Genomic DNA, 13,024 nt, shown 5'->3' with positions numbered 1-13,024 from the left:
TTATCGGTCGCATGGCCGCGTTGACAAGGTTTATCAGCAAATTGGCTGATAAAGCCTTACCATTTTTTGTTATCTTGCGCCAGAATAAATCATTTGTGTGGGGGAAAGAGCAATCCAAGGCATTAGAGGTTGTGAAAAATCACCTGAGGTCTTTACCCACTATAGCAAGACCGGAACAAGGAGAAATACTTCAGTTGTATATCTCCGCGTCACCGATGACGGTAGCGGCAGTGCTCCTAGTAGAATGATAAAAAATCAAATGCCGATTTATTTTGTGAGCCACGTCTTAAATGCTGCCGAAAGACGATATCCGTTGGTTGAGAAAATCGCATACGCGGTAGTTATAGTTGCGCGAAAGTTGCGGCCTTACTTCGATGCACATACAATTGACATTCTAACAAATCAACCGTTAGAGAAGTCTTTGAAAAAGATGGAAACCTCTGGGCGCCTGGTTAAATGGGCGGTAGAGTTGTATGAATACGTTATTACGTATAAACCGAGAGTATCAATCAAAGCCCAAGCATTGTCTGACTTCATTGTGGAAACATCTTACTCTGAAGAAGAAGAGGATACCGGCACATGGAAGGTGTCAGTTGACGGCTCGTCAGCTTCGACCGGTTCAGGGGCTGGAGTAGTTATGGTTTCCCCCCAGGGAGACGTGTTCGAATATGCAATTAAGTTCAAGTTTAAGGCCTCGAACAACGAGGCCGAATATGAAGCAGCCTTAGTAGGAATACAGCTATGCATATCTGCTGAAGCAAAACGTATTGAGGTGACAACTGTTTCGCAGCTAGTAGCGAATCAGTTCAAAGGCACTTATGAAACTCGGGAGCCGACAATGACAGCATATTTGGCAAAACTTCAAAATACAACAGCCAATCTGGAATATTTCGAAATAAAGTTGGTTACTCGAGCGATGAACACGCAGGCAGACGCGCTGGCAAGACTTGTAAGTTCGAGCTTCAATGATATAGAAAGAACGGTAATGGTAGAAATTTTGGAGAGAAAGAGTATTGATGAGCAGGCCCCTAAAGAAGTAAATTATAAAAGCGCAGGACGAGAACGGTATGACGATATCTTGGCTTACAAAATACACAACGTCCTACCTAGTGATAAGGCCGAGGCAAGAAAAATCAAGAAAGACAGCGTTTTGTTTATCATATTTCGGGGCATGCTATATAAGCGGGGGTTTTCATTACCGTTACGAAGGTGTATAACAGCCTATGAATTGGCGAGGCTGATAGAAGAGTTGCACGAGGGTGATTGCGAAAATCATGCGGGGGGACGGTCAATGTCCTTGGAAGCAATGAAGCGAGGCTACTATTGGCCGACAATGAATGCGGACACCTTAGAGTACGCCAAAAAATGCGATAAATGCCAGAAATATGGGCCAGTGATTAATCAACCCCCGAATGATTTAACACCCATTGTCAACCCGATTCCGTTTGCTCAATGGGGAATGGATATTATTGGACCATTCACATAGGCAACGGGTGGCCGTAAATTTTTGATGGTGGGGATAGACTACTTCACTAAGTGGATAAAAGCGGAATCGGTAGTAAAAATTACAGCACGTGAAGTAAAAAAGTTCATCTGGAAAAGCATTTTCACTCGGTTCGGGTTGCCGACAACAATGTATTTTACCATGGCTCCCAATTTTATTGTGGCCCGGTAAAAGATTTTCTTAGCATATATAAAGTAAAATTCGCATATGCGGCGGTGTGTCACCCACAATCAAATGGGCAAGTCGAGGCTGCCAACAAACAGATAATGGGTGCACTCAAGAAAAAAGTAGAGGACGCCAAAGGCTTATGGGCAGACCTGATACCTGAAATAATGTGGTCAAAATTGTACGACGACGAGAGAAGCTATGGGGGAATCACCTTTCAACCTTGCTTTCGGCTCGGAAGCGGTGGTTCCGGCCGAGGTCGGCCTTCCTACATTCCGTGTACAACATTTTCGTGAAAATCAAAATGATTTGCTGACTCTAGAGGGGATGCCCTTGAAGAACGTTTGGAATGCTAGTGTTCTAAAAAAGTATTTTATGTAGACTCTTATGTATTTTATTTACGTATTAAAACTTAGGATGACATGTAGTCATGCGTGTATTTACGGTGTTTACAAGCATTGTAGTTTGTTTCAGTACCTATGAAATAAAGTAACCCTACCTACTTTCGATATGACCTGATCACAGCCTAGCTCGCTGACTCGGTCGTTCAAGTGAGGGAGGAAGAAGATAGCAGTAAACAAAGATAATGAACCTCAAGGCGAGTTGAAAGAACAGTCTGATCCACTGCCTTTACTCGGCCTGATAAAGGTTGGATATGTAATTTCAGTGTGCATAATTGGTATGCTTTATGTACAACAACAAATTACAGGCATTGCAAAGTTTTACGCTTAATTTATTTTAAAATAAATTTATCGCAAAATTCGGGGAGTATAGGTAATGGGTAACCTTAAAATACCGAGAAAGGAGTTCGCATTAAAAACCGAGAAAGGAGTTCATGTTAAAAAGGAGTTCATAAAATACCGAGAAAGGAGTTTGCATTAAGAACCGAGAGAGGAGTTCATGTTAAAAACCTTAAACTCAAAACAGATTAGGCGAAAAAACCGAGAAACCAATTCAAGATATAAAGCAATAAATAATAAGTATATATAAAAAAAACACACGATAGCAAGAATCACAGTTATGCATAAAAATAAAACAACGACAGCCAACGCCCAAAAAGTTAAGGGTCCGATCGACTACATATCCGACATAAAGAGTAAATATTGTACGATAACGCAAAGACAGTTGTTTTAAAAGTAGCTACAAATAATGATTATACAAAACAGATGACCCACATGACTCTGGTGGTGACTGCCCGTCCTGTTAATCCTTCTTGGTCTCCACTGCTTTCTCAGCCACCTTACCGGGCTCGTTGGCAGCTTCGTTACCAGGGGGACCGACAGACCCGTCTTTATCAGCGTGAACGGTAACAAGGATACTGATAAGGGCGTCATAAAACTCCACTTCCAGCAGTTCACGCGGGTCCAAGTTTGTTATGATGGAATGCGGTGGAAGTTCGTCAAAGTATTCACTCTCATAGCTGGTAGGAGAGTGGTTCATATCCTCACCGAAAGCCTTTTCGACAGCCTGCCACTTTGCCGAATCCCACCATTCAACTTTTCACACACAGCGATGCGCAGAAACCTGCCCTCCAGTATACAGATCAATCAACAAATTGACGTAAAGTTCAGACTGCAGGAACCGACTAACGGCTCGACGCCTGACTCCCGGCTTGTCACGCTCCATCTCGTGTACTTTGCCGGCCAGCGTCTCCTTAGCCTCTCTCTCATCCTTCAAACTCTGCTCAAGGCTGGCTACCTGCTTCTGCAGTTTCTCTTGGTTTAGAAGCTTCTTGTTTAGGTCAGACACCTGCCTCTGTAAGAGATTCATGTCAGCCTTCACCTTGTCGCGCTCCTTGATAACAGCCTTGCAAGCATCATCAGCTTTCTTCAGCTTCATCTCGGCTTGATCGGCACAACGCTGGTAATGCTGATACATATGTACCACCTCAATGGCAGAGTTGATGGTCTGGAGATAGTGTTGGCTTTGCCGTTAGTTATAAAGAAGAAGTAAGAAATGATAATACTAATAATAGTACTTAACTTAATAATAATATAAAATAACAAAGATCTTTGTCGTCTTACCCGGAGCATGTTGTTCATCAACTGGCCGCAAGGGGAAGCAACACAATTGGCAGGCCTGTCAGCTGGCGTCGCCAAGTCCTTTAGCACTCTCCAGCCCATGCTTCCACCGGTACTAGGATCGTCGCAGAGAATGGACTCACCATCATTAACGTTGATCTGGGGATGCCATGGCTCGCCGGCAGCACCTAAGGGTACAGTCAAGACCTCAGCAACTTCGTTAGAGATTCTGACATGCGGAATCTCAATGAATTCACCGGTAAGAGCCGGCACGAAAGCATTTTTGCTGGAGGCGCCAGAACGCGCCCAGATGACCGATTGCCTCTCTTTGTTCGGAGGCTTCTCGAGGTTGGCCACCTAGTCAATTCTAACCTCGTTCTCGGTCCCAGGACCAGTTGGGTCCCTTAAGATGACGGTCAGCTTTTTCTGAGGAATGGGCTCGGTCTCGTCCTCTAGGTCCACGACCCCGTCCGACCATGTTTCTTGTTCCTCCTGACGGTGATGTACCGAATTGCCATCTCGCTTTTTCTGTTTTTGGGACTAGTCTCGGTTAGAGGACTCGGCTGTCCTTTTGGATACATTGCTGCCAACCCTTTTCAGTGCTAGGGTTTGGGGTTTAACAGCACGTTTGGTAGGAGCCATGTCTTGTTGTCTTGGCCTTTTTCTTTTTGACGCTCTGGTGGCGAAAACGGGAAGGGTGTCGTATGACTTTCTCGGCCTGTCTGGGCACTTTTGTTTCACTCTCCCGTCAGGATACAAACCCAGTCGGTTGTAGTCGAGTGTATCAATACCTGGTAATAAAATCGCCCGATAATGAATGTCAATACGCAAACATTATCAAAAGTAAATATAAACATATGAAATATAAAAATTATACAGTTATGAAAGAAGAAAGTATCAAAGTTATAAACAAGAGAGGAAGACGGTATAACAATAATGGTAGACACAACACTTATCAAGATTAATGTTGAATACAAAGCAAGAAGACAGTAAAGAAAAATTTGAAATAATGTATAAAATTTATGAAAATTCCATACCAAATTCATCGGTATGGCAGACACCGACATGAGACAGAGGGGTGTTTCCCAGTATATAATTACAATGGGGCAACCACACCCCCAGAACAACTTTATTCTTCTTACAAGCACTAACATATGTACAGGTAAACCACTTAAAGGCATTTTTCTCCAATCTTCCTAACGACCTGGACCTTATGGTCTCAAACATACTGTGTGTGTGTGGGGGGGAGGGGGGGTAAAAGGTCCTACGGACGGTAAAATCATCAGGAACACTCATAAAATAAAATTCTTTCTTCCAGTTATTACAACTGGTCAACTTTGGCCATACAGTGCATTTGCCGGAAGCGATAAAAAGGGACCACCACCCAGGTGATTGGCTATCTCTCTTTATCCAATGCAACCTTCGAAATAAGTTCAAGGTAAGAGGGAAGTCCATAAAAATTGTAACCCAGACAAGAGAGACTATGTTTCCAATAGTTGGGAGCGTTAATTGTGCAATTGATACATTCTAAGCCCTGAATATGTTTTCAATATAGTGATGAAGAGGGAACCGTAAACCAAATTCAAAGTGCTTAGCGTAGATAACAATGTGGCCGGGAGGGCAGTCCAAAGCTGTTTGGCCTTCATTTGGTAGTCGGAGTTCATAACCATCAGGTAAACGGTAGAAGCGTTTACTATGTCGGTAATATTCCTTCTCGGTGGCTGCCTTCAACCATTCTTGATCCACAACAACATCAAAATTTCATAGCTACTGGGGATTTCCAGGGGTTCTAAGTATTTGGGATCATCTTAGTCGGAATTACACCCCTCGTCGAGACGTTCTTCCTCTGCAGTCTGAGCGGAAAGATTGAAGTCAGCTCGGATCTCTTCGTCGGTCTCATCATCCTCTTCTTCATTACCTTCTCCTTCTTCCCGCCCCTCTGATTTTTCTTCACTGCCTTCATTACCGACACTTTCGCCCCCACTTTCTTCTTAACGTTCCAGACTATCCTCAACTGATTGAATATCTTCTTCCCTAATGTCAGAAGCTTCATGCCCTGGGTCAACGTCTCGTTCTTCACCAGAGCGTCTACTGCTCTCACCAACCTCAGGTTGGTAATTGGTGTGTTTCGTTCTCGGCATCCTGTCAATATTAGTGCCGTATTGATTAAACAAATCCAAGTTTGATCTCAAATGATAACGAAAGCTAATGGGCTCAACGTCTGCAATTTCTATGTCCTCTGGGATATCAGGATTGGTAGAACGCAAAGCCTTCTCGGCGTCAGCCAGAAACTTATGCCGGTAATAAGATTCTCGTTCCTCAACTAAAGATAAGGGCGTAAAAGGTTCACCCTCATTGGCTTTACCCATATTCGAGTGTATTCCAAAACCAGACATTTACATATAATGAAATAAATAGAAAATCCACTTAAGCACAAGCCAGTGAGAAATCGAAAAGAAAGTTAGGATTTGTTACCTCTTTTGGTTTCAACTCCTGAAGGAGAAACACCAGATTTAATATGCCCTTTGATTACAGAAACTGGTCTAAAAACAACTGCACAAACCTTCGAGAATTCGACTCCTGAATTGCAGAAGGGTATACGAACTGCAAGCGAAGTGAAGTAGAAATTTTTTGAATTTTTTTTGCAAATGCTAGTGAAGGGGGTTAAAAGTACAAATTCGCTATTTATACTGTCCAAGTGAAGCGGTTGATGGGACATTTACTGCATGCAATCCAGCGGATGTAATAAAACGCCTTTTCAAAACACCCTTCTCCGATGAATGACACGTGCCCCACTACTTTATGGCATTTTCCCGCCAAATCTTAGAGGTATCTTTTAAACGAAGGGTGAAACGCATTAACTCCCATTTTCGGTGATTATTTTTAAATTGAGCAAAGCCTATCGTCACTTTGCTCACTTGGGGGACAAATCGGAGATTTTTCATGCCAGCTTTGATAATTTTTAATTGAGCAAAGCCTATCGGCACTTTGCTCACTTGGGGGGCAAATCGGAATTTTTCATGCCAGCCTTGATAATTTTTAATTGAGAAAAGCCTATCGGCACTTTGCTCACTTGGGGGGCAAATCGGAGATTTTTCATGCCAACCTTGATAATTTTTAATTGAGCAAAGCCTATCGGCACTTTGCTCACTTGGGGGGCAAATCGGAGATTTTTCATGCTAGCCTTGATAATTTTTAATTGAGCAAAGCCTATCGGCACTTTGCTCACTTGGGGGCGAATCGGAGATTTTTCATGCCAGCCTTGATAATTTTTAATTGAGCAAAGCCTATCGGCACTTTGCTCACTTGGGTGGCAAATCGGAGATTTTTCATGCCAGCTTTGATTAATTTTTAATTGAGCAAAGCCTATCGGCACTTTGCTCACTTGGGGGGCAAATCGGAGATTTTTCATGCCAGCCTTGATAATTTTTAATTGAGCAAAGCCTATCGGCACTTTGCTCACTTGGGGAGAAAATCGGAGATTTTTTATGCCAGCCTTGATAATTTTTAATTGAGCAAAGCCTATCGGCACTTTGCTCACTTGGGGGGCAAATCAGAAATTTTTCATGCCAGCCTTGATAGTTTTTAATTGAGCAAAGCCTATCGGCACTTTGCTCACTTAGGGGGCAAATCGGAGATTTTTTATGCCAGCTTTGATTAATTTTTAATTGAGCAAAGCCTATCGGCACTTTGCTCACTTGGGGGGAAAATCAGAAATTTTTTCAGATATTTTTTAATATAATTTCGCCCCCCTTTGGTTGATTTCCTCGCAAGTGAGCACGTTAGTTTCACTAGCGTCCTCACTTGGGGGGCTAGTTGTACGAGATAGACCGGTAGAATCCTTGATTAGCCGGTAAAAGAGTGATTAGCAGGTAAAAGAGTGTTGTGCAGTTAAGCCCTCGTTAATTAGTATACAAACCATGGCCCTTATCAGCATTCCTCTTCGCCACGCGGAGAGCTGCTTCTTATCACGTAGCATGTCCCTCCGACACATGGAGAGCTACTTTGTGCCACGTAGGCACCTATTGCCTATGAGGTCGGTATGCCACCTATCTGTATAGGTGGCACCTGCTTGGTTGTCTTTCTATAAATACCCAAGCAAATCCCCTATCAAAAGGTAGAATCTCTCTCTCTCTAAAACACTTTCTCTCTCTTCTTTCTCTTTCTTCTCATAAAAGTACTAACTTTAGCATCGGAGTGGTTATTCCCGGATAACCCCCGGGCTAGCTAATCTGTATTGGGTGTGTAGGTGCGTAATTGGACGGTAAATCATTACCAGCCCTCAAACACTGACGGAATCAGAATTCATCAAGAACATCAACGAGGGTGAGAAGGTACAGTTCGAGGTCACGCAAGGGCCTAAGGGCGTCCAGGCTGCTTCCGTTGTATGGGTCTGAGTCTGATGATTATCATTTGGTTGTTGTAATGCTGGTATGCTCATCCTGTTTCAATTGATTGCAAGTTTGTAACATTTCTGTTATATTAGATATTCTATCAAGTACCAATATATTATATGTATTTATGCTGGTACCTTTTCATTGTAAATGGTTGTACCAAGTAATAATATTTGTGTTATGGATGCAAGTTCGAAATCTGTTTCCTCAAAGATTAATTTGCTCAAAAGGCAATTGTAGCAAAAATGCAAAATGCATGACCGTGTAAGGTTGGGCTCGTGTGATTAATGGGCTATCATAAGTCCAGCGGAGCACTTATTAAGTTATTATTATTTTTGATCCAACAAACTCGGATTTCTACAACAGTGATAAACTGATAATTGTTGGAATTCAAAGTTTTACCCTCCAGAACAAAAAAAAAAAAAAAAAAAAAAAAAAAAAAAAAAAGCATCATCTTTCATCATACTCCATTTTTTTTAAAAAATAAATAAATAGGGAGGTATGATTTCATTAATTAAAAACTTCTTTTGTTTTTTTTAGTTACTATATATACTTTTATTTTCACAGTCTGCTAGATAATTTTTTGAGAGGAGGGAATAGAAAGAAAAATAAAATGGATCCATGTGGGTAGGAGAGGGATGGAGAGAAAGGAATGTCAAAAATGGAAAGTGTTACAACTAATTAACAATTTCCAAAGTAGGAGAGTAAATCAACTAATTAACAATTTTCAAAGTAGGAAAGTGTAGCAACTAAAAGAAACGGAGGAAATAATAAAAGTCATACAACACTTGCAATCATCCAAGTCTTATCAAATCTAAATTCACAATACATGTAACACCCCGTCCTTTTGGAACTGGAAGCGTTAGCGGAATTACGCTTGAACGGGAGGCTACTTAACTTCGATTGGCAAAGTCAAGCTTAACCTATGTCCAAAGGACAAATTTAACTCATTCACACAACCAAATTAAGTTGTTTAAGCTAAGCGCACACTATGTGAACAAAAGAAAATAGCAAACAAACTTTAACATGGACAAATCAATTACATTCAAAAAGCCAAGGGCAGAACAACCCTCATCGGCCAAACTGGAATAAATTCAAAGTAATTAAACAGTAAACTAACAAAGGCATACAAGCCTAAAAGTTAGGTTCTAAACTCTCAATCCCCATCCCATCGTCACAGATATCAAATAAACAAATGAAACCTGCAAATTATAACAACGTTCCACAATCAGTGGGGAGCAACTAGCAGTTCTCCCTCAAATCAAAAATAGAAGATCTTAGACCTAAATTAATAGAAAGAAACCATAACCACAATCAACTTGAAAACTCAAATGAAATCATTTAAAACCATTAAACCATACAAACAATGAAATATTTCAAAATAAACTTAAAACAGATTTATCGATATTAAATCACTCAATTTCAATCATATTAATATATAAACTTCAAATAAGTAATAATTTAATAATATAAATATTTCAAAACCAAAACCTTCAAAACAGTAGAACTGGCATGGAGGGAACGCTAGTGGCCTCGCAATCCACTTCCTAAGGTTTGTCAGGACGAACCCCCGGTCATCTCGCAGAGACCGTATCTAAGATTGGCCAACTCCCGGTTATGGGTAGATGCCTATAAGGTCTTACACACCCCCGGACGACAACAATTAACCCAGGTTGAGCTACCTAAGACTCGCAATCTAGGTAGTTAGCATGTTCATTAACCATCGAGAAGCAACTCGGCCTCACACCCGACTATGGCCCCACACACAATTCAAAAATCACTTAAAATAGATAATACAATATATTTCACTCGGAAATCTGCAGAGAAGCCAAAAATGGTCTTATACTCAATTCAAACTGCATAAGAAAATCATATTTCTTAAATTTAATTGAAACTCCATTTCAAAAGGCACTTCAACTTAATAAATCACAAAGGTATCGTCTGAGTTTGGGAATATAATTAATTATCGAAATTCAACAATTAAGTGCATTCACAACTCTCGGCGAAGTGATGCTAAAGACAGTGTTATCCTTCTCTAAAGCATTACGACGTCGACAATACAATTACAACCCACACATATTCAAACACACATAGAAATATTTCACTTTAGGGATTTATAATACCCAAAAATTCAATCATCACCTATTTAAAATATAATCTCAAATAAATTATAATACTTACAATAAAAAAAATTACATAAAATCATTTAATTAAACCAAATATCCAAACTATCATTTCATAAAACAACCAAAACGGGACAGCAACATACAAGTCCAATAATCATCATAAAAACCCAACCAAACATGCTTCAAATGCGAAATAAAAATTAGGGCATATACATATACTCATTTGGCATCATATAAAACCATTCTGGACTTGAAATTCAAGAGAGAACATGCCAAAATAAAATCATGTTTACAGCAGCCCCTACACTAATATGCAGCAGCACCAATCACACCAAATCTTCCAAAAACCAACCTTAAACATGAAACTAAGTTTAGCCCATTTCAGCACACACTCTCAAAACATAATAGGCCATGTTAAACATGCATTTGCTCATAGAAATCAAGGAATACACTATTGAAAATCACCATCTTTCACACGCCTAGCAGATTAGGGGCAGCAGCTATGTTGCACTAATTTAGGCACTTTTAACTATCTTAAATTTTATAAAATCATGCCAAATCAATTTAGGGAATATCCTAACATGATGCTAATTCAAATTAGGCAATAAAATCAATCAAGATAATTAATTTAAGACCTAAGAAGACATATTAAACATGCTGCGTGCCAGCAGTCCAAGATTTTAGAATATACATGCTCATTAAAAGATAGAATTTTGCCTATAAACATGGAATTTCGCTATGATATAAACTCCTAAATAATCATAACATGACAACCTGGAAGATATATTCAATTGGTCACAAATATAAGATATATACATGCTCATAAACTCAATCTAACATCACGTTCTTAATTCACGTTGGCAGCACAACTTGTCTCACAAAATCAGTCATTTGGAGGCCTTAAACACCTCCGAATTTTACCCATAATATATCAAATCGATCGTAAAACAATCCTCTACAATAATATGAAATATAGTCATTGAAATTAAGGCTTAACCACGACCAGAAAGAACTACAGAAACAGCAGTCTCACACACACACATCAATCACGTACATCATACTTGTAAGCCCCAAAATCATGTTATAACTTGATTAAAACACATCAAAAACATCATAAAACAATTAGGGATTGATAGTAAATCAAACTAGTCATGAAATTCATGTGTTAAACACATAAAATAAGGCCAAATCCCTTCCGAAACCAGACATACTCACTACATACGAAAATTGAAACCATTCCTAACCCTAACATGATTTCTACCCATCAATTCAACCCTAAAACCTAGCATTTCTAATCTAAGGGAAGAAAGGCTAGTTACCTTGATATATAGGCCACCAAAACCCAAAGAAAAGGACAGCAACACCGCACACAAACAGCAGCAACCACACGCACAACACCCACCCAAACAGTCTTGTTCCCTTGCCTCGTTTTTGCTTGTTCTAGAGGAGAGATAGAGCACGATTTTGGCAACGATTATGGCAGCAAGTTAAGCTTTGATTTCCCCTTGATTCCCACCTTGAATTCCACGAAAAAGATGGGGAGAAGAGGAGTGATTTGCTGCATCTTTTGGTGGAGAAAAAAAACTGATGTATTTTTGCCTTCTTTGTACGTGAAATGAGAAGAGGAAGAGAAAGGGTTTGGGCAGCAAATTAATAGGTTTTATTAGAATTAATGAAATTGAATATGGGGGGTTACATAGGTGGAATATGGGAAGTGTTTCGGATGAAAACAATGGGACCTTGCCGAAGGCCCGATGAAACGGGGAAGACTAGATTCGGTCCAAGTAATGTTGGGCCGAAGGTTTCCTGCACAGTAAACACACGTAAACTAGCCTCGGGGGTGTTGCCGAGGAAGGCCCCTCCGATGCTAAAGTCAGTAAAATGTGTAGAAAGAGAACACTATGCAAGAGAATTTGTTGCTTTAGGCTTTGCTTGAATGAATGAGTATCTATCAGAATGTAATATTGGTGGCTTTTATACCTCTTCATACATGGAGAAGTTGGGCCTTAGCCCAATTGGCTTGCCTTGTGGGCTGATCTTTGACTTTAGCACAATTGGAGAGATGAACCTTGACCTTGGGCTTTTAATTGGATCATTTAATTCCTAGGCCCAATTGGACTAAATTGGACCCAAACAACTTGCCCCCCAGACCCGATTTGGAAGGATGACGGGTCGGGTTTGATTTAATTCAGAAAAGGAGGGAAGTGAATGATTTAATTAATCCAAAAATTTGAATTTAAACCGTAATTAATGAGATAACAACGGTTAAGGCGGATGATTGTGGAAGTTGGACGGATAATGGGCAGTTTAATCGCAAGGTCGTGTGTTTAACGGTTACTTAGTGGGGTATTTAAGAGAAATTGAAACGCGGACTCCCCGTATTCCCATTTCTGGAGATATAATCAGAGGCGCGTCATCTCTCCTCACTTATTCACCAACACAAACCCAGAATTCTCGAGAGAACCCAAGAACCCGCATCAAAACTTCGCAAATTCCCCGAGCATTAAGCTTAGAAACTGAGACTTGCCACTACGAACTCGTAAATCGACAACTTTCGCTTCAGATTAAGGTAAATTCCTTTGATTTCAGTTTATTTTTCTTCGAATTCGAACTCCTTCCCTTTTTTTTCGATTTTTTTCTTCGAAATAATCAATGGCAACAGGAGTTAGAGGTAGAGCCCGTGCTCCAAGGAGAGCAAGGCCAATTCCCGATCCTAGGAACAAGATTAGGACCTGGAATGGACAAAGAGCAGAGTCTGACCCTGCTGAGGGGATTAGGGCGACTCCAATTTCCTCGGCTCCTCCTCAGAGAACG

At 40.5% G+C, this 13,024-nt stretch overlaps 1 protein-coding gene across 1 annotated transcript; it reads left to right on the top strand.

The window, feature by feature from the left end:
* Positions 1-259: 259 nt before the first annotated feature.
* Positions 260-1,486, top strand: LOC110735102. Its single transcript, XM_021915277.1, has one exon. The coding sequence runs from the start codon at positions 260-262 to the stop codon at positions 1,484-1,486; it is 1,227 nt and encodes a 408-aa protein (XP_021770969.1).
* The last annotated feature ends 11,538 nt before the right edge of the window (positions 1,487-13,024 follow it).

The sequence above is a fragment of the Chenopodium quinoa genome, unplaced genomic scaffold, assembly GCF_001683475.1.
Source record: "Chenopodium quinoa cultivar QQ74 unplaced genomic scaffold, ASM168347v1, whole genome shotgun sequence".
NCBI lineage: Eukaryota > Viridiplantae > Streptophyta > Magnoliopsida > Caryophyllales > Amaranthaceae > Chenopodium > Chenopodium quinoa.
This window is presented reverse-complemented; position numbering and strand designations above follow the sequence as displayed.